The 23058-nt window shown below is 33.5% G+C and overlaps 3 protein-coding genes and 1 pseudogene across 4 annotated transcripts; 1 reads left to right on the top strand and 3 right to left on the bottom strand.

The window, feature by feature from the left end:
* The first annotated feature begins 5177 nt into the window (after nt 1-5177).
* On the top strand, nt 5178-7335 carry LOC137826384 (uncharacterized). The gene has a single exon (XM_068632336.2). The coding sequence runs from the start codon at nt 5249-5251 to the stop codon at nt 6791-6793; it is 1545 nt and encodes a 514-aa protein (XP_068488437.1). The 5' UTR covers nt 5178-5248; the 3' UTR covers nt 6794-7335.
* Nucleotides 7336-7694: 359 nt separating this feature from the next.
* On the bottom strand, nt 7695-11346 carry LOC137826068 (elongation factor P (EF-P) family protein). Its single transcript, XM_068631910.2, has 7 exons — nt 11068-11346; nt 10915-10992; nt 10725-10831; nt 9627-9704; nt 9266-9367; nt 8494-8575; nt 7695-8053 (listed from the first exon to the last, which is right to left on the bottom strand). Exons 1-7 carry the CDS (start codon nt 11210-11212, stop codon nt 7935-7937), a joined length of 711 nt encoding a protein of 236 aa, XP_068488011.1. The 5' UTR covers nt 11213-11346; the 3' UTR covers nt 7695-7934.
* A 1759-nt stretch (nt 11347-13105) lies between these two features.
* Nucleotides 13106-18348, bottom strand: ATSIK (Protein kinase superfamily protein). 2 transcript variants are annotated; one of them, XM_068629665.2, is made up of 6 exons: nt 18059-18318; nt 16689-17066; nt 15530-16200; nt 14807-15064; nt 14083-14202; nt 13106-13955 (listed from the first exon to the last, which is right to left on the bottom strand). In XM_068629665.2, the coding sequence occupies exons 3-6, from the start codon at nt 16157-16159 to the stop codon at nt 13320-13322; spliced, it is 1644 nt and encodes a 547-aa protein (XP_068485766.1). In that variant the 5' UTR covers nt 16160-16200; nt 16689-17066; nt 18059-18318; the 3' UTR covers nt 13106-13319. The 2 variants fall into 2 exon arrangements, with proteins under 2 accessions (XP_068485766.1, XP_068485764.1); XM_068629663.2 differs by lacking the exon at nt 16689-17066 and having other exon boundaries at nt 18059-18348.
* Nucleotides 18349-21247: 2899 nt separating this feature from the next.
* Nucleotides 21248-22080, bottom strand: LOC150025380 (uncharacterized; annotated as a pseudogene).
* Nucleotides 22081-23058: the final 978 nt, after the last annotated feature.

Below are 23058 nucleotides of genomic sequence, written 5' to 3' on the forward strand. Positions count from 1 at the left end.
AAATGGGAAAAATATTATCTAGAAAAAATTAGAGAATAACGGAAGCAATGTGGCTGAAAGGGAAATATGCGATTAAAAAAGAGATATAGAAATATGGGGTGCAACTAAAATTATTTAAAAATATGAGATTATGAGTCACTTCTTTAAATTTCTTAAAAATATTAAAATCGACTTTTCACGTTATATGAAAAAAAATATGATATGAACTAAGATTATTTAAAAGCATTTAGAGTTATTTAAAACTTTAAAAAAAATTCAAATTAACATCTTATAATTAGAAGATATGTGTGAAAGAAGAATTTGCCAAACATTTTAATCATTTCAACTCAATGATAGCAAATGAAGTTTGTTGGGTTCTTTTGACTCTTCCTTTCCCTAATATTATTTTTTTCTTTCATAGTTATATTGTTCTTGGGCTTTTTTATCCAGCCTATTAATTTGAAAACCCAAATTGACAATTTCTCCCTCCACCATATCAATTTCAGAATGCACCTAATTAGCTCTAAAAAATACAAAAATATTCCTCCTAAATGACGAAAATAATCTTATACAAAAATAGGAAAATTATTTTTGAAACTTTTATTTGAAATATTTTGGATTTCAATTTTCGGAACATATTTTTGAATTCTGAAATTTTTTATCCAGAATTTATTTTTAGTTTTGTGTTCAGAATTTTTTTTTCAACATGTATTTTTCTATTTCTCAATTATAATTATTATTTTGGATTTTTTAATTTAGAATAAGGGTAGTTTTGGAAATTAAAAAAATTGATATGGTGGAGGTTAAAATTGATATGGTGCAGGAAGAATTTGCCACCCAAATTTAATGATTAGTCATCTTAATTTGCCTAAATTTAATGATTAGGAATTCGATTAGTGATTCTAATTGACCAAAATTTAATAAAGCTGCGTGATTTATCAAAAAGTGGAAGAACTCACCTCACGTGACTTAGGTATTTTAACCAATTCCAGTGTTATTTTGGTTGAGGCCAAGACCAACCTAACTTGTGTTACTTATTTTTTAATTTTGATAAAGTATTTTATTTTTTATATTTTTATTGTGAATATGATAATAAGTTCCTATTAGATAAAAAATTTATTATTTTTAATATTATTTTGTTTTAATCTGCTATTAATCTGCTATTTTAACCAATTCCAGTGTTATTAATCTGCTATTTTGAAAGCTACATAAGATTGTGTTTACAATCATGATTTTATTAATTTTTTTCTTGTGTGTTCGTTTGATATTTATTAAGTTTTGTATTACACACACTATAATTAGTCGTTATTTTTTCTATCATGTTCGCTTTGTTTTTTAGTTTTAAATTTGTTTCTTTTTTAAGATATGTGATTTTAGTCTTGAAGTAAACTATTTAAAATAAATAATCATTTAAATTTTGAAAAATAAAACAAATTTTCTTCTTCGACGAGAGTGTCTACTAGGAAAAAAATTAGAAAGTAACACAATTTATTTTATTTATGGATTTTATGACACAGTTGATAGAATTTCTCACAAAAATAAATTTAATTACATATTAATTTTATTAAAAATTTATGAAGATTTGTGATAGCAAGTGATTGATGATTAATCTATGTAAATTTTATTGTAAGAAGAGACACTTGGTTTGCTTTCTATTTAATTAATAATGTTTTTTTATTATATATCTTTTATTATTTCAAAAAATACGTCTATAAATATTTCTATATAAAGTTTAATAGTATATATATATATATATATATATTAAATGAACTATAAATTGAATGGTATTATTTGCATTGATGATGTTTCTAAAAAACTTGAAATCCAAGTCTAATTTAATTTTGCAAAATTTACAGGGTATATGATATTTATATCTTATACTCTCTTTTTTGTCAATAATCGTTTTAAGATCTTTAATAATAAGAGAAAGAAACTTTATTTTATATTTGAAATGTTAATCAATTTGGAAATGGTTACATGTTTCACAATCCCTTTGGGATGAATTTATCGTTAATTAAGTTGTAATTTTGAAAAATAACGATTAGATATTTTGTTTGGTGGTTATATATGTATCTCATTATGTATTTTGTTACTATTATTTCCTGCTAAAAAATAATTAGTATGAAATTTATATGAATTATTTAATTAAATTTATATTTTTTTTTCATCAATTATGTTTTTTAGGTAATTTTTTCATGCAGATAATTATTGTTAAAAACAAAAAATTATGTCTCTATTAATCATGTTAATAAAATTACACAGAAACAAAATCTATACAAAACTAATACATAGGATTCAATTTACAAATGACTTAAATTTTTACTTTCATCTCTTTGACCAAACTTGAAGTTATACTCATGTTTATGCTAAAATGAAGAAAAAAACAACCTTAAATATAATATAAAAATAAAATTGTTTTTGTCCATCTTCTTTGGCACAAGATCTTCCCAAAGAAGCATAGAAAGGACGAAACATATTTTCTTCGAGGCAAGAAAGAATAAAGTGTTGGATATGATATATAGCTTTTGGAATACAAGTTAAGATCATTAACATACACCTAATAACATTTTTTTGCCTAATTAATTTAAACTCTCCAACAAGTGAGCCAAAACAAAAGAAGCAACATCTTTCTTTAATTAAGAAAAATCTAGCCTAATTAGCAAAAATGTTTCTCTACAATTTCTTACAAGTCAAGAAACAAACAGATAAAAATAAAAATTATGAAATTCATATAATCAAGTATTATATAAATAGATAAAAAAAAATAGAAATAACGAAATTAGTATTATCCGAACTAGCTTAAATTACCATATTAACTATATTTTAACTTTTATATATAAATACACATATTAGACGGTAGAGCTTAATTTTGTAGAATTTTTATTTTATTTTGATCTTATCACCAAATGTCGTATTTTTTTAATAACGTTCATTATATATATATATATATATATATATACACATATATATATATATATATATTCTTTTGGATAAGAGTTAGTGATATATAAAGAGACAACTATCTAGAAACTAAAATAAACAATGTGACTAAAAAATCAATAATATTTTTATCCTGCATTACTATGAAATTAAATACTTATACTAAATAGACAATATGCAAATATAAATCCTTGAAAAAGTATACTCTTTATATGATATCGTGACCTGAACAAAAACAATGTGGGTTTTTTTTATTAGGATGAGATTAATTTTTTTTATTAATTAACAAAATGAAGTTACTTTATATAAAATATTAGAAAATTAGGAAAATAGCATTAAGATGATAATTTCATTGGTGTTTTTACATCATTTTTGTACTATCAAAATGAATTCTTATTAAAGTGATAAGAATTCTATTTTTGGTCATTCTATTTGGTCATTCTATTTTTGTTCACAATAAAATCGTTTACATGAGTTATAGATCTTGTAAAATATCCTATTTTAATATAAAGAAGAAAATTGTTCTCATATAAAATAGGATTGAAATAACTTTTATGTGCTACTTCTCTTCTTTTCACTCTAATTGATTGCTTTTTTCTTCACTACATCCGAAATACACCTACAAAAGATGTTCCGACATTCAAGTAAATATTCCTTGCAATTAAGGTTTGGGTCATTATTATATCGAATTTAGATTTGAATTGTGATTAAGAATCCTAAACCCTAAAGTATTAGATACTCGTTAATCTTGTATTTTTTTTATGATATCCCAGAAGGGGATCATAAACTTTCTATTTCGTTTCGTTCCAATCGGTAGATAATACTATTAAAAAATCAAGAATTTGATAGATATAGATTTGGTTTGAATTGTTGGAGAGATAAAAAATCCAATCAATTTAATTGAATGGTGAAAAGCCGTGTGTATTTTCTGTGAAAATTGATTTTGGAACTCCCAAGATAAACATTTATGAGTTCACAGAAAATGGTGGTTTTGGAAAATGTGGGTGATGAATCTGATACTTTGTTTAGACAAGGACGACTCTTCCAACAACCAATCTTTAGCCTAACAAAAGCAGAAAAGAAAGAAGAAAGAGACTCACTCACTCACTCCACACACACACATCAAGTAAAACATGCCAACCCTTTAAGCCTGCAACCATCATAAAATCTCACTTATAAACAAGTTCATTGGTGGAAGCACAGAGTGGAAAATGGAAGTGGTCGGAACGAGGTTTGGCGACCAACAGAGCAGTTTGTTGGACGAGTTCGAGAGGCTGTCGTTTGAGGCACACGCGGCACAGCTCAACAGGGTCATGTTGGGTCGGAGCCTGTCGGAACCAAAGTTGCAAAAGTCACACCCGCGACTCATCAGCATTGCTCCGATACCTCTGGTGAATCAAGTGGTGATGCAAGGGACACGTCATCGTGGTGGTGGTGGTGGTGGATCAGGGTTTCACAAGGTGTTGAAGAAACTGCTAAAACCAATTCTTGGCAGGAAGAGACAGGGAAGAAAACAAGCCTCAGTTGATAAGGATTTGCTCTCTTTCAAGGCTTTCAGCAAATCACTGCGCTTCTGATATCTAGTACTATACATGCTACCAAAGTTCTGGTTATGATCACTATTACTGTCTATATATTATTATGCACAATGCATTACAGCATTTAGTTTCAGACATATGGAACTCTTTTGTGTTCCTGCATCAGAAACATGGTTTTGATCCCACAGTACTTTTGTTTTAGGGAATTATCCTTACACTGCATGTAAAGTTCTTCGCGGTTCCTCAACAAGTTCCCAACTCAACTGAGTTTTTTTATCAATAAATGAAATGTTTTGTTCGGGCCGCTTTTAGGTTCATTGTATAAATTCATTGTAAATTTTATGTTAAATTTACGTTTCAGCTTTCACAACAACTAGAAATAAAAATATTTGCTAATATATAATACAAATTTACTGATCTTTATATGAAGAGTTGTGTTAAAGATACTAAGATACCCATAAATATATATTTTATTTTGATGTGATTTTTAAACGAAAGACTAAAACCAAGTGAAAAAGACAAAAAGCCTTTTGTGTTAGGGAAGAAAAGGTTTAATTTATCAGGAAAGAAAGCTTAAATAAATTTATGAAAAATGATATTTTAATATAAAATATATTAAAATAATAATTTTAAGAGTTATAATATGATTGGATAAAAAATTGGACTTGTGAATACATTATTACTCTGAATTTATATTAAACGACTGTGTACCGTATCCATGTTTGGGATGCAAAATCCATATTGAAAGACAGAGAGAGAGAGAGACAGCAACAGTTCCCCTTTCAAAGTGAATGGTGATGCCTTCTTCAATTCCAAAGTGCTACCATGTTTTACAACCTTGCACTCTAAACACCCCTCTTTTCACAAACAATGCCACCAAAATAAACATTCACAACATTAGTATTCGAGCACGAAAGATCGCGCTCTCTCTCTCTGCCACTTACCCTTCGCCCATCAAACAGACAACAACAGATGACCTCAATTTTGAGGACAGGGCCACTAGGATTCGAATCAAAGGTCTTGTCCACAGGATCGCAACCTTATCATTCTCCAACAACAAAACCCAGATGCTACAAATCCTAGAGAAAGACCCTGAATTCCAAACTATATCAGATTTCAATCACCTTCTCATGGCTCTGGTAATTTCACAAGAGCTTGATATTTGTCTCAGTATCTTCGCAAAGCTACCTTCTTTCCAACTTGTGCCAGATTGTTGCACCCACTGCATCATGATAAGGTGCCACTGTGAGAAAAACGACATGGATGAAGCCAGGAGGGCATTGGACACTGCTCTGGGAAAAGGGTTTCGACCGGATGCTGCAACCTTCACCGTCCTCATAAACTCCCTTTGCAAAAGGGGGAGAGTGAATAAGGCAAGGGAGGCTTTTGAAGCCATGGGAAGAAAGGGCTATGAGGCCAGTGTTCTGGCACAGAATTGCCTGCTCAAGGGTTTGTCCTATGTGGGGAAGGTGGATGAAGCACTTGAGATGTTGATGGGTATGAAGGGAACCTCATTGGAGCCAGATGTTTATTCCTACGCTGCAGTGATGGATGGGTTGTGCAAAGTGGGTAGATCAGGGGACGCAATGGAGTTGCTCGATGAGGTTGTTGAAATGGGGATGGTGCCCAATGTGGTCATGTTTAACACCTTAATTCAAGGGTATTCTAGAGAGGGTAGGCCAATGGAGTGTGCTGCTGTGTTGGAGCTGATGAGGGAGCATCAGTGTGTTCCTGATTATGTTAGTTACCACACTGTGCTACATGGGTTGTTGAAGTGGAATGAAGTTCAAGCAGCCCTTGGGGTATACAGGAAAATGGTGGGACTTGGGTTGGAGGTCGATGTGAGGATGATGGGGACTCTGGTGAGGCGTTTGTGTAAGAGGTCGAGGTGGAAAAACAGTCTTCTTCAGGATGCATATGATGTGTTTGAGAAAATGAAAGAGAGGGGTTCAGTGGTTGACCAGCGCACATTTGAGGTGATGGTCCAGGCACTGTGTGTGGGGATGAGATTTGATCAGGCTTTTGCAGCTTTGAATGAGATGGTTGGATTAGGATATTCTCCTGAAGTAGTTACCTTTGACAAAGTGATTCTAGGGCTTTGTGCAGAAGGAAGAGTGGATGATGCAGTGTCAACTTTGGTCCTTTTGCATGCAAGTGGGGGAATTCCCAGTAGATTTTCTTATGATGTGCTGATCAAAGAACTCAATAAAGAGGGTAAACTGTTTTGTGCTTGTAATTTGTTTGGTGCTGCACTGAAGCTAGGCGTTGTTCCCAATAGGGAACCTAGGCTAAATGTAATGGGGTGGGAGGAACTGGAAGTGACTAGGGTGAGTTAGTTATTCATGTAAAGGCAGATTAAAGATGCTGACTTGGAAATTTAGTTGCAAAATACTACCAAGTAGATGAGGAATTCCTGTAAAGGGGCAACAGAGTTTGCGAGTGGGACGAAAGGAGGCAAGTCATGATATGAGTATTGGGGGGCAAAGCTAGGAATTTAAGTTGAGTACCTCTGTTAAGATGCAATGATGTTACTGAGGTTCACAAAAAGAGTTGCAATTATGAGTTTTAGATGAACCGAGTTGTGGAAAGAGAAGTGCTACTTTTGCTCTCAGTGGAGATGAGGTGTAGATGCAATGAAGTGAAGATGCAATACCATTATTGTTGTGTATGGATCATACGAGTTTCTGGTTGGCTTGTGACAAAACCATGGCTAGTTAGACATTTCATAAGTGGGTTAACGATAATATTCTCATATTTGTGCAGATAAAGTTCGTAAATTGAATTGAGATTATAAGCTGTCATGACAATCTAAAATACCGGATACTACAAAATTATGGACATGAACTACACACAAGTAAACCTGAAGTTATTTCCATCTGATTATACACTTTTCTTTAAATTATCATTTTAAATTAGTTGAAGACAACTATATGCCTCTTTAGACAAGTTTCTCCAATAAAAATATTTAGAGAAAAAAAGACAATCTTCCCGCAAACTAAAACTAATTTATGTACAAATTTAAAATAATTATTTAAAAAAGTTAAAAGAAAAAACTTCGATAAACTAGCATGTATATTAGATAATTCTAATTTATGAAAAAAATCATTTCGTTTATTTTTATAAATGTTTTTATGGAGAAGCTTGTTAATTTTTAACTAGTTCCAATAATAAAAATGAAAACACTACACAGATTGGTTCAGCTGATTTTTTGCTTCATTGCAAGGAACAACTTCAAAAGTTAATAATGTCTGGCTTTTTTTGTAAGAACTTTATACACCATAATCATGCCGAACAAACTGTAAAAGCTTCAGTATCGCAAATATATTACAACTCAATTTAACTCAATGTTATAGAAGACAGCCAATTTGCTAAGGTTAATGAACTTCATCTTCATTGGTAAACTATTTCCTAAAAAAATAACAGAACAAAATAAACGAGAATTCTCGGGACTTCAATTACAAAATTTGATGTGAAATCTTAAGCACGGCTCATGTACTGTCCAGTTCTTGAATCAACTAATATTTCATCACCGACATTTACAAAAAGTGGGACATTGACAACAGCGCCAGTGTCCAGTGTGGCCGGTTTTGTTCCACCTATCAATCAAATTTTGTCATCAGAGACTTATTAAGTTCTTCAAGGAAAAGTAAGAAAAACAATTATACAGGAGAATGGAGGGAACCAAACAGTAAATGTCATAATGGGATATCACACTGATTCCTTTGAAAACAGGTGCGGTAAACAAGCCTATCCTGACCATTATTCAATACACCTTAGCTTTTATAAGACCAACAATAAAACTATTCAAGCTGCTTTTTCTTAATTGATTTATAATGCCAAATTGTGAAATATGCATTTAGAGAAACTCATCCCTTGACAGATCCATAAAGACCATTACGAGAATCATCTCCTAGCTGATGAGACAATATTATCATTTTACTGTAACAAATTTTTCCTACCTACAAATATGGTTTACAATGTTTACAACATAAATGGGTCATAAAAGAAGTTTGCAGTGTAAACAAAATGGTATCACCTTGGGCTGTGTCACCCTTAAGTCCTGGATCCACGTCAACTACAGTAAGCTTAACTGTGATAGGGAGATCAACATCAATAACCTGAAAAAATATCAAGTGACAAACTTTAAACAAGAATAATAATAGTAACTGCACATATCTTATTGATTGTTAAATACCATACTTCTAATCAGAAAATGCTCCTCTAGCGTGATTTTGTTACTGAAGTGGTCATGTAAGGTGTCTCTACTCTTAAACTATAGTAGGTTAAGATCACAATATACTTTATAAATTAAATCAAGGACGTATACTAAAACAACCACACTACTCACTTTCGACAGAAAAAATAAAGTCATTTAAAGAAGCCTTGTACCTCCCAATCTATGCAGAAGCAAGAATCTTATTTACCATGCAAAGCACATCTGAAACCACTAACTATTAGAGCACACTTTGAACCGATAAAGTGTGAAGCAACAATTAAGTTTATTCTAAGCAGCCCGGATAAAACAGCATTTGGGAGAAAGAAAAATTCAAGAGTAACCCCATAACATGTATGTACCACTGCAGACCAAGACCATTCAAGTTTTCAGAAAAAAATGCAGCCGTTCTATAAAAGTGAAATACCATTAAAGTGGATAAAAGTTACAACCACACAAATTTAAAGATATTTAAATAAATAAACATTCGGGAACCAGGCCACTTCTTGTCCTATAACTTTTATCATAAGCGATCTGGAGAATTAAAAGTTTGAGACATTGAAAGACATAATATATTATGAGATGACATGGTTACTTTTCCATTCCATAACAGCAAAGTGCAGTCCATTCCTTCTTTTAGCCACTTTGTTCTGTCTCCGATTTCCTTTTCACCCAGACGAAACTCCTCATATGTACTCTGATAAAATTAAAATACAGCAAATTAAACAGAGACAATGGCGAAACTTAGGACATTATTCGTTAGTTAACTAATCGCAAGTAATAAATGAAAAAAGAACTGTAGGACAGAGAGAATAAACCTAATTGAATTATTTTATAAATCTTCACCATAGTCTTGAGTCCGTAACCCATGGGTAGAGATTATATTTAGTCAAAAACAGCAAAATGCACATATCTATAATTTGTTAGTTTATATAATCATGGGTCCCAGATACTACCAAGTCCATGAAGACAAATTGAGCACCATCTTTATACGTGAACTGCTTTGTTTCCTTGTATATATCTGCTTGGTCAATCTGTCAGAAGAGGGAACAAATGAAATGAGAAAAGATAAACCCAAAATCCAAATTTTTAGCAACTACCTACAAAATAGTCTCACCCATCTTTAGTTTTTAATGGAGAAAGGTAACAAAAAACATAAGTCTTAGAATATGAGCTTCAAGCCTGTTTGGATACAAGGTAAAAGTGTTTTTGAGATCTTTCCTACTGGGAATCTAGAACTCTTTTTAAGTAGAGAAACTCTTCTACATTGGTGATTTAAAATAAGGAGAACCGAAGTTTTATAAAGACAACAGCTACGTTGGTGATATTTCTATTAAGATGGGATCTCAACTCAATCCTTGAGAGTCATAGTTCTTGCTCACTAAGATGTTTCACTTCACCTTTCTAGTCAACTCTTTCATACAAAGTTATTTTTGAGACACTAACAACCAACTTTTATAAGCCACAATAATGCAAACCAAAGGTGGTCACTATTAAGCTGACTTAACAACAATAATCGTATCTCCTTCCATCTCTAGCCCCAAAAGACACTACCCAATTGGTCTTCTGTTGAATTTGGAAATCAAATTGTTCCATCGCACAAAACAACCTCATATTGCTTAAGAATCAAGTTCAAGGATAGTTTATAAACATCTTTTCCTGACTCACTAAATTTTAAGGACAAACATAAATTTCCACAAAAGCCAAGATTGACAATAGCTCAAACGCCATGAGTCCAACAAAATGCCAACTCAAGTCGGAAAACAAATTAAATACTGTGGTGGATATCCAAACATGCACTATAACACTCCACTCAACCTTTCCAGTCAATACTCCAGAGGCAATCCTCTCTGAGACATTGACAACCAACCACACTTACAGGTTGCAATTAAGGAGGGCTAGGGGTGATGACAATTAAATGGACTTTCCAACAAAAAGCTTATCTCCCTCAATCCCCAACCCAAAAGACACCACCCAAATAGTCATCTATTGAACCTATAAATCAAATCAAACTCAGTGATTAAACAGAACCATTGCAATTTTGAGTGCATTACCGAACTTCCAGCTCTAAATGTTTTCTCCACCGTGTTCCCAGTGACATAATTCTTCATCTTGGTCCTCACAAACGCCGCACCTTTTCCAGGCTTAACATGAAGAAATTCTAAAGCGTGCAACGCAAGCCAAGTCAAGAACCGTCACAATCCATAACCAAAACCACAGTTCACAGGTGCGCCAAAAAAATACCTATCACGCGCCAAGGAGCACCGTCGACTTCGAGGTTGGTGCCCACCTTGATGTCGTTGCTGGACAAGGCGTAAATCCCTGAAAGAAAATGCGCTCGTTAGCAAAGAGGGGAACATCGTCAGAGAAAGCGTGGAAAGGAACGAAGTGACTCACTGAAAAATCGGGGTTTAGAAGAAGAAGGGGTTCGCATTGGAAGAAGAGATAGGAACGAAGAGGAGGAGGAGGAAGCAGTGAAACTCGACATTGAAGAGGAAAAGGCTGAAAGGTTAAGCTTCAAGGTTGCCATTCCCGCCACCATTGTTGCTCGAAGAAACTGTGAATGCTTCTTTCTTCGTGTTGTTCTTACAAGAAGATAAGAAAGTTTCTTCTGTTTCGCCACCTGAACACCCACTTTGGCTCAATTCAGGTGCAAAATAAATTAAAAACATATATGTTTTATTATTTTCATTTAAATTTAATTTTACAAGACTTTTTCGTTTTTATAAATTTAAATTAGTCCCTTTTAGTTACCATTTTCAATCATTGCAAAGCATAGAGTAAATGTTTATTTTAAATTATTAAAGATGTCACTCTCTAATTTAGCTCACTTATATAATCAAATAATCATGTTTAAGTAAGCATTTAACTTTTTAATTATTGAGTTCTCTCATTTTTTTTTACTTAAGAGAAAATCTCTTAATTAAAAATGTCTTTAATTTAAATTTAAGTTCTTTGGCTATGGTTTCTTAAGCTAATATATGGTTTATTTTCACTATATATTTATTCATAATATTTTTTTTAGTTTCTTAATTATCTTTGCTTAAACAAACATTATACTTCATCTATATTTTTCAATTTTGATGATAAAAATCACTCGAATAGTATACCAGAATGCTAAATTATTTGTTTTCCTAAATATATGCTCAAAGGACTTTATTTTATTTGTTTTTAAATAATTAAGATGCAAAAATATAGGGTATATATTCACTCTAGGGTATATATTCCTAGATTCTAAACAAAATCAATTTTTAAGCAAAGATTTAATTTAATAATATTTTTACTCTATTTTTCAACAAATTAAGTCAAATATGTTCCAAGATTACACATTTATCTATCTATTTATTCATCTATTTATCATGTGTGTATACATGTGTTATGCTAATTTGGAGATTGAGTTTAATTATATAATACTTTTTAATTAAAATTAACTAATTTAATTATTTATATGAATTATTTATTTACTTCCTGTATATAGGATTGGATATTTGATTTTCCGATTTAATTTTTCAAGTAATTTTAATTATATATTATTTATTCAACAAAAAAACTTAAATTAATCTTATTCTTAATTTTATTAAAATTTTATAAACTTCCGAAAACTAAATTCTAGAATGTGATTAACTCATAACATTCCATAAATTAGTTTCTGTAATATTATAAAATAATTTTTGAATACCAAGTCATAGAAAATTTACACATTGTTGAATATAATTTACTAGAATTAATAATTAAAGTTTTTAGGGAAAACAACAAAAAGTATAAACGTGAAGAAAAAAAATGAGGTGCGAAAAGAAATATCTTTATCTGCCCCGTATGCTCAGCCACAGGAAAGAAAAACAAGCAGGTTACGTTTTGGGCAATTGCTTCGTGCACCATATCACTGCATCCAATCACAAGGGAAAAACCGAAAATACCTTTAAAAAAATGGGATACATATAAAATTACATTCCGAACTTCCTTTTCCAGAACACAATAATCTCTTCCAGATAATTTTTTCTGAAATGTATTATTTTCAGTTCCGGATTTTTTTATCCGAAATGGAATTTTGATTTTCTTTTTCCAGATTTTTATATCCAAAACACCGGATTTATTTTTCCAGAATACATTATTCCAGAATAAAGGATATTTTTGGAATTTTTGAAATGTTGTTGGATGCAGGGAGCATTTGCCTACGTTTTGTCTAGTAATATTTTGGTTAAATTTTTTTAGTGCTTAAAACTTAGAATCATACTAACTTGGTTACCAAAATTTAAGAAAAACATTTTTCTTTGCTGATAAAAAACAGAAACATTTTTTATCTCTTAAAATTGAAAAAAGAAATTAGTTCTTGAACACTATATTGGAATGTTCTTGTATCACATAACAGATTAAGCATATTGGCAAAGGTAGTTTCTCCAATGCCATAGATTTTGTTCTGGGGTCGTAGAGAGACTGAAGGAAAATGCTAAAGAGCATATAATTTTTCATATAAATGGGGGTAACTAATTGAACCCACTCAACCAACCTTTGCACTATCTACAAAAGAACATCCTCTCGGCATCACACTGAGGGATTAAAAAGTGGAGGAACCACATCTTTATCTCCTATAAATTTGTGTTGAATCACACCAAAAAAAATAATAAATAAAAAATGAACATTATACACAATCAAAATCCTTCAACACTAGCCCTTCTAGAGGCTGAGGATGATGACTTGCGGCTTTCCTGCCTATCAAGCTCCTCCAAAGAGAGACTGGAAGAACATGCACGGGGTGGGAGAAGGGGCACTCCACCAGACCATCTTGGAGGTGAAACAGGTAGTGGTGGAACTCCAGATGGTGGTGATGGTGAGAAATTGAACCTTGGTACTGGGCAGATTATGCCATTCAGACTTGGTGATCTTGACATATGTTTTCCAGAGTTTGATGCTGGCTCTTGCAGAGGGAACCGGCATGAGTATTTCAAATCCTGTATCATCTTCAGATGCTCAACTACAGTTCTCATGGTAGGTCTCTCTGATGGCTCCTTTTGAAGGCATCTTTGAGCAATGTCAGATATTGTTCTTGCTGCTTTAGAAGGAAACCGACCCTTGAGTTGAGGATCCATGATCAACGACAGACGGTAGTTGTCGGCTAGGAAGGGCCGGCTCCACTTCACTAGATTCCTTTCTTCCTTCGGGTGACGGCTATCAAGATTCTTTCTTCCTGTAAGTAGCTCCAGAAGAAATATTCCAAAGCTCCATACGTTGCTCTTTGGGGTGAGCATTCCTTTCTCCAGGGTCTCCATCGATAGGTTTCCAACAGCCTGGACAATAACAAATAAATTTATGAATATTCACGAAAAATAAGAAGAGAATGATGGAAAAATATAATCAACACAGATGTGTTAGAACTTAGAATAACAGAAAACACTCAAGACTTGAAGAACTTACAGATGAACTGCTTGAAATCTCTTCCTCGGGAATATGTCCAACACAACCATATCCTGAAAGCTTTGCACTGAAATCTTTGTCAATCTGTATGTTGGCTGTTGAGAATTCATTATACATTGCCTGCAGAAAGAAAGAAATATGTCAGCGAAGTAAAAAAAAAAGTGTATACTAAACTGTAACAATAATAATAACATCCTTGAAATCATTTTCTCCAAACTATGAAAAACAAAAGCTTGATGAAATCTAAACTCCACATGCAAATGGGAAATACATACATATGATCCAAAGTGAAGTTTTATTCTAATGTTATATAACCAACTATAGCCTATGATGTTGAAAATGCTTGACTTTTAACGGAAAAAAAAAGTTGTAGTAGTAGCAGTATGTTAAGGTAGATGTATATAATAAGAACATAGATGTGGAATTATTATATACAAGAAAATAGTGGCGTTGCACATATGGACAAAAAGAAAACTAAAATGAAGTTAAGGTTGTTTGGACACAAAAAAAAAAGACAGTCCACTAGAAGTGAAGGAGAACATAGTTACATATTGCATTTGTGAGAAGTAGGATACTGTAAGTTATTAAAAGAAATCTGACTGAATAATAGTCCTAAGAATTTGGTTTAGTCGAATCCATGACAACGTATAATATATAATATATATATATATATATATAATCGACCTTGCCTAGTAGGATAAGATTATTATAACTGTTTTTGTACCTGAAAAGGCCCTTCTTCATGCAAGAAAGTTAGACCTTGTGCAGCACATATAGCAATTTTCATTCTTGTATTCCAATCTATTGATGGCCCATCAGATCTCCCATACAATAAGCGATCCAAGCTTCCATGGTATAGCCTCTCATAAACCAACATTCTATGTTCTGAACTCTCTCGAGCATGAAATCCTAGCAATTTACAGAGGTTTGGATGTTGCAAGGATGCAAGAGTATTAACTTCACTTATGAATTCCTTCAAGCCCTGAAAGAAGACAGATACTTTTAGACCAATTCAGAAAGTCATCAGGTTATTAAACATTCTCTAAATGTCCAAAAAAGAGAAAAAATAACATAATGCTACCAGTAAATGTTCAAATAGGCAGATATGTAATACGTAACTCAAACCAATTCTCTTATGCATGGAGAGATAACAGGATGATAACAAGATTAACTATGATGAGATCCTGTTTAATGACAAGTTAAATTGCAAAAATATTGAAAAGGTTATTAAAATCACTCTTATGTCCGTTCTAATTCCCCTGCTGTGTGTATGGGTTAAATTCAACTGAACACAAGGCTGACAGCATATCTCAAATACATAGAGCATTGGATTTTGTCCATTCTAGGATATGGCATTATTTCTGTATATTTGGTGATACAAGTGTCCACTATGTCAATAAACATATCAATAAATGAAACTTAAGTACCGTAGTGTAGAGAAAAGTACCTGAGATGATGGGTGAAGTCGTGTGACAGTGGCTTCAAACTTCTTCGAACTTGATACATCATCACCAAAGGAAGCCTTATATATGGTGGACGAAAGACATTCTGACATGCATCTATCAGAAGAGAAATTGTGGCAAGCAGTGGCAATTTCATCATACAGAAAATTTCGAAGTGAGCCAGTAGGTGGGAGTGGCAAAGGTCCAGAAGCAGATAGAGGACCACTAGCTGTCACTGACTTAAAGCTGCCAATAGCCTTCAATACAGCACCTCCCTGTGGGGATGGGAGTGGTAAGGGTTGTGGACTAGATGAACGCTGCTCCTTCATTGATCCAGCTCGGTGTTTAGGCTCTTCTTGTTCCTCATACTCAATTGAGGCCAAAGCATCTTGTTCTGCGGCATCAAGAGTTGATGGAGCAGATAATGTTCTTGTTCTGTTGTTATTGACTTTATTAATGGGTTGAATGGGTTTCACTCTGGTCCTAAAACTAGGAGGAGCAGACTGGAGTGAGCGAGTTCGAGTTTGAGGTTCAGGCAGTACTGTAGGAACATGCTCATTATGGCTTACACGTTTAACATACGTAATCGGATCAGACTTTTTCTTCTTGCTCTTCAATACAGTGAAACACCCCATCCTTTTTACAGATCTTCGTTGCTGTAGACAACTCTTTATGCCTGCAAAAACAAAATAAAACCTGCATAAATACAAAAATAATATCTAAAACAAATTTTGTGCAGTTCCGTACACCACAATTTGACAATCCACAAGTAATGAACCACTAGATTTCAAAGCACAGTATGAGTTTGAATTCTCATTGATATAGATAGGCCCTTCGTAGAGTTATGTTTAAAAGGAAACAAGAAAGGGAAAATGATGCATTCGTTTGTCATATTTTTCTCCTAATTTATGCCTGACCATGTCTATCAAATCATGAATCAGAACCCGTCACGATCGTAAGGTTTCAAAATAATCATATTTTAATAATTAAAAATAACAAAATATATTAATATTATCACATAATAAAATTATCAAACTATATATTCATTTTCTATGTACATTAATTATAGGATTCTTTTCATAATTCTATCTCCATCAACATTAATTGCTTGAAACTGGCTAACTGCATTAGAAACAATAATTTATTTTCAGAAAGTACTCTGACTTCTCTGTCCTCAGATACTTTGTTTTTTTCATCTCTAATCCACTCCCCACCCAAATTGTCAATGTGAAAGCATTCTCCCACCAGAGATTTGTCATCAATAGATCACCCACAGGGCCCATGCCTTGATCATTGGTCCACTGCATCCTTGCATCTGAGCAGGACTGAAAACTGCTTTGGAAGACATCTCGCAGACCTCTGCACCGACGAGAATCTGGCCCCACCCACACAGCATACCTTCATCCAGAGCTCCACAGTTTCTGTTTGGCTTCCTCCCTTAGAGATCCACCATTGAGAACACAGAAGAACTGAATGAAAGTCCTATATGATTCCAGCAATTGGCGGGCAATTCCAGTAACATAAGGAAAAAGTCCATGTGATCTGTATCAATGAAGTGAGGACTCGCATTGAAACACAACTCATGTGATTCCAACTACCATGATCGAATCACCACTCAAGCGATTCCAACTACCATAACTACTAATATCTGTGCATCAACGTTTCACATCAAATTTTTAGTAAACATCCAATTTCATCCTCAAAAATTTCGAAAACATCAATTTGGTCCTAGACTGGTGATTTTTGGTCAGGGGACCGGATCAGATACTTCAGAGCTATATACACATTGAGAATATACAACGGACCAAAATAGCTATTTACTCTTTAAATTTTCTGAATTCTATTTCTCCAGTGACAACATCTTAATACAATAAAACATTATCTAACTTTACTCCTGATTTTCATTTTCATTTCTCTTTTCATTTCCTACTCCTAAGAGTCGACTATTCTTAAGACTTTCACAATCACATACGCACCAAGCCCCAAAATTGAAAGTGAAACACTACAGTTAATCACTAATTGGTTAACCGGTCCTCATATAAACCTTATATCTAACTTGTGTGTATCACATTTCCATAAAATAGTATAGCAAAATTGCTTCAATTTCCCCCCATCTCATCCCCAATTTTCAGAAGTACCGAAGAAACAAAAATAGACCAAATGCTCCATTAAATGAACAGAACTACCCAATTGCAAAACACTAACTAGCTCCATCTATTCAACCACGTGAAAAGCAATTCAGATCCATAACATAAAAAAACAGGAATCACACAAACCCATTTATCCCATTTCTTTCCGCAATATCAAGGTAAAAAAAAATCCAAGCCGCCAAGTTTGATCTCCGCCAACAAACTTTCCAAATAAAACAAGAATACAAAAATCAAGAAGAAAATGAACAACAAACTGACACATAAATCAAAGTGCAAAAAAAACCCAGATAAAAAAACAGCTGAAAGTGAAACTCCGAAGCGAAGTTTCATCGGAACACGGCGAAATTACACAAATCGAAAGCAAAGAATGAAAATTTAACCAACCTTTGCGAGAAATGGCAGCTCATACAACTTGGGTGAAGCGATCCAGGGGCAGCGAAATGGGTAAAAATCAGAACTTTCTGTGGTTTTGATTCGTCGACGAAAACCCCTTGTCCAGTCAAAGAAAGCAGATTAGAAAAGCTGAGAAGTGAAGATTTTAGAGAGAGAGAGAGAAAAAAAAAGTAGAGGAGAGAGAAAGAGATTAGAGGAATATTTAGAATTGTAGAGAGAGAAAAAGAGAGAAAAAATGGAACCCAATGAGCAGTGGTCAAACCTAACCAAAACCCAGATTTAATTAACTCATTAAAATAATATTTCATTAAACACAAACAAAAGATGTGTTTTTCCTTTTCTCTTTCTTCCCAACTTTGCCCCCTCACTTTTTTTTCTTTCATTTTTAATTCCCTTCCATTTTTTCCCTCAAAAATTACCTTTTACGTTACTTCCTTGCAAACTACTATTGGATGCTTTTGAATTTTGGTTTGAACTTTGATTAATTCGACTTTTTAAAACAATTCTTGCTTTGACCACCCATGTTTTCACAGGTTTTAATGATGCATTTATAGGCATATTAAAAAGCATGTTTCTATAACTTCTTGGTTTCAATCTACGGACTTTAAAGGGAAGTTTCATTTTCGTATAAAAAATTTAAAAGGAAGTTTCACTTTGATTTTTCAATATAGAGCTTTAATTTCATCCCTAATATTATTCATAAACTTAAATTATATAATGTTTTTTAATCTCCATTTATTGAAGTTTTGACTGAACCGTGCATTGAGTTCAAGAGCATTAAATTTCAACTTAGAAAAAGTAAATAATTAAATTTCATTATGTAATGCTTGACCATGTTCAAACACACTTGTCTCTAACTAAAGATATACTTATGAAAAACCTATATATGCATATAAGTAATTTAAATATTTTTCATCTCACATTATATTTGTATTCTCATTTTGATTGGTTTAGAAGATTTTTGTAAATAGAAATTAGGAAAGGAATTGGCATAAATAATCCAAATATTATACACACAACAAAAGTCTCAAGTAATGTTTTATTTAATTGCAATTTGTTTCTTGAAATACCATCAAGAAATTCAAATTTTAATTCAAACTCTGCTTTTTTTTTCAAAGTGATTCAAATTCTTCTTTTGCTGTGGTCAAATTTTATGATGAGTAAAGAATAAAAATTTGGCATATTTGGTTGGGTTTTTCCTTCTTCAAACTCCGAACAAAAAGTTGAAACTCAAAAATATAAAGGGGTGGGCCCATGGGTAATTTTGTACTTTCACAGTGCTCCACGACTTTCAACGAAGTTCATCTTGATTGAGGGTGACAGCCCGGTCAAAGTAGCGAAATTTTTATATTTCATTTTCTAACAATAATTTAAAAAGGGCATGTGTTGGTCAAAGAGAGCCATCATGATAGGTCTTTGACTCTAAATCTTAGCCGTCCGATTCCAAGAAGAACTCAGATCAACGGTGGAGAAGGTCCCGTGGGTCCCACCTGACATCAACATGTTTGTCTTTCCACGCGCCGAGTACGCGTGGCATAGATTTTCTGTTTCATTTCAATTATCAAATAGAGATGAGGGCCCCACTCGCGACGTTCAAGTGCTCAACCCAACAACTAGCCTTTTGTTGTTTCGTGTCATCCGGAAAATTTTTGAACAACTTAATGGTTTCTTTGGATTTAGGGATAGATTTTAAAAAGAATAAAAAAATGAAATTGAAAAAAAGAAAAAAGAAAAAATAGAGTCAGTTTATTAAAATTAAAAATAAATAAAATGTGAAAAAATAAAAGGAATTTATGAAATTTTTTGAGTAATATATACGTATGACTAATAATTTTTTTAATTGATAAAATTTAGTAAAAAAATCAAAATTGACGTGAAATATAGAATTAATATTAAATATAGAATTTTATAATCCAATATCACAAAAAAGTATAGTTGAATTATAATAATTAGAAAAAAAAATTATTATGATAACTATTATTTGAAAGAGTACTGAAAGTCATCAAATCTCATCAAATCTTGACAGGAGTTGGTCAATTCTTTGATGAAACCCTTCAAAAAAATTTGTTGGCATTGATGTTTAAAGTATTTAATCATTGTTACAACTCTTGAATAACCCTAAATTTATGAAAGCATTTGAGTATTATGGGGGACTGGAGGTTGAGGTGCAAAGAGTTGAACATGGTAGTCGGGTATTAGTGGGTCTTGGTCGTCTTGTTCATCATCTTGGTTCACCCTACCACGTTGTCAGACATCGTTCATTTTGAACAAGATTCAACTTGTTCAAGTTTTTTCGAGCAAGATAGTGTGATCAACCTAATTCCATCGATGTATAAGTCCACGTTGTAGTGAGTCATGAATGTAATCATAATGTTATATGGAAGAGACATGTTATCCCTACAGTTGATCATCTGTTGCATAATGTAATAAGGTCAAGGCAATTGCTTCCTCCACCCAATCAATTGCTTCCTGCACCCGACGAACTTTTTAAAATCCAATTTTGTCCTTGTCTTCTTTATTTTGAAAAAGATGTAGGGTGCACAGAGAAACTTGGTTTTCCTCTTCTCTTTGGTTGGTGCTGGTTTGAGCTGCGTAGGTGGTTTTAGTGTGGTGGTGGAGTGTCGTTTTCAGTGTAATACGGATATTAATATCCAGAACTAAGAATTATGGAAAAACTTCCGGGCATATGCACTCGCAACACAAAGTTACACTCCACATCCAGAACCGCGAAAAAACTTCCACACATAGGCCTCCGCAACACAAACTCGATAATCCACATCCGGAACAAAAACAAAAAAAACCAATTTCGGATAAAATTATCCTCCACATAAATATATCCGAAAGGCAATGGCAACGTCTCTTCTCTGTAACTTCGTTCTCTCTCGCCCTCCAACTCCGTCACAGACGATGTCGCCTCACTGACCACCACCACCACAATCGACGTCGTCGTTCGGTTGGTCTTCGTCATAGGTAAGAGCCGCTACTGAACAGAAAACGACACAGAGAATAAAGCGGCAGAAAGATTGAAAACGAAGGGGGCTGTAGTGTGTTGGGTGCAGGAAAACTAAGGGGGTTACAGAAAACCCTGATTTTCATTTCATTAAGGTTAGTTTAATCTTTTCACAAAAGCAATTGGGTGTCAACCATATTTGATTGGTTGCAGGGAGAATCTGCCTAAGGTTAATTAATCAATATATTATTTTTCATGATCCATAACATAAAAATATCTTCATGGAATAATTGAGAAAAATTGTTTGCCCGCAAACTCAATATGTGCACGGACACATAATGCAGTAGTTTGTCAATAATATTCAAACAACCTATATTTTTTACATTTCGACTATGCATCTCTGGTTTGATCATGGAACTTAATGCCATATCACGATCATTGTTGAGCTCCTCTGGGATGTTTGAAGATGACAATTTTTACCTTGGTACTTCAAATTAGTCAAAGTTAATCAATCTAAATGTGTGATTTTAATCTTATTCTTATTAACCTTGGTATAAAGGTTACCAAGGTTTGTGATCTTCATGTTGGAATAAAACATTTTAAATAGATCCTCAAAGTATAGAGCTTTCTACATGAAAAATTATTCTAAGCCTGGAAAGTGTAAGGGATGGTAAAAGTAAAGTCTTAATTGTGCAAAGAATGAGAAATTCATGATCTTAGGTCTCAACACTATCCTGGTGTAAAACTTCATCACATACTCAATCATTTTATCACACTTGATGAAAAAATGTGTTTGATTTAATATGTCCTCAATACCTAGGACCTGTATAGAAAGAACTCCATTAGCAGTTGTCAGGGTTTTTCCTTTACTTTTTTCTGACACTTGTTGTTCAGAGTATTGCACTTGTTAACATGCCATAACAACTCATTCAGATGCCATGACTCTTCTTTCAACAAAGGAAGATAATTTTTCTATCAAGGCATTTCCTTTCCCAATTGCATCAACAAATATGTCCAACTTGGTTGTAAGCTTATCAAATTGTGTGTCCATGACACCAACCATCAAGGCTTTTCTTTTTGAACCCCGTGATGACGATGTACCACCAGATTAGGGATGGCAAAGCGGGCCAGCCCGCCCCGCATTGGCCCGCTCCGCGCTTGGTCCACAAAAATGCGGGACGGGTTGGCCCGCCCCGCAAAGTTATTGCGGGCTAGAATTCCCAACTCGCCCCGCATAAGAGCTGACCCGCAGGTTTGTGGGTCAGCCCGCGTTCTTTTTTTTTAAATTAAATATTTATTTTTTTACATTTTGTTATTAAAAAATTGTCAAATTAAACCTATATATTTGTTATTATCAAATCTAATTTTTTTTCCTTCCTTTTCAAATATAGTCAAACATCAAAACATTAAGATAAATATCAAATATCACTATTCTTCCACTTCCAAAACATTAAACATAAACATTAATTCAAAAACATTAAACATAAACATTATTGACATTCTTCCATTTCAATAACATTGGATGCCACCTTAGTAGAACCTTCATCCATTTTTTCATAATTATAATCTTCCCCGTCATCTGCATATATTAAAACAATGACAATTAATTAATTAATTTTTCATAAAAATAATACAATAAAAATAAGATAACTTTTGGCTCAATTGATGGTTTGGTCATGGGTAACTTCTAAAATACCATCTGCTTACTTCTCCTTCTCTAACTGGTGTCTTGCTCCTTTATCGTGTTTGAAATTGATTTAATTGGCATGACCCAGTTTAGGTTGCCCTGCTGCTACTAAGTGTCAATATTTTTTTCTTGCGAGTTTGCGGGCCAGCCCGCCCCGCCCCGCAACTGGCCCGCGCGGGTTGCGGGCTAATGCGGGGCGGGCTAATGTGGGTTAGCAGGTTGAAAAGGTCATCCCGCCCCGCGTTTTTTACCTGCGGGCCGCGGGCCGGCCCGTACGGCCCGTCCCGCTTTGCCATCCCTACACCAGATGGTGCAAATGGCACAAATTGAGTCAGACCTAAGCTATATGAATCC

The sequence above is a fragment of the Phaseolus vulgaris genome, chromosome 8 (genome assembly GCF_051622355.1).
Source record: "Phaseolus vulgaris cultivar YP4 chromosome 8, ASM5162235v1, whole genome shotgun sequence".
Classification (NCBI taxonomy): Eukaryota; Viridiplantae; Streptophyta; class Magnoliopsida; order Fabales; family Fabaceae; genus Phaseolus; species Phaseolus vulgaris.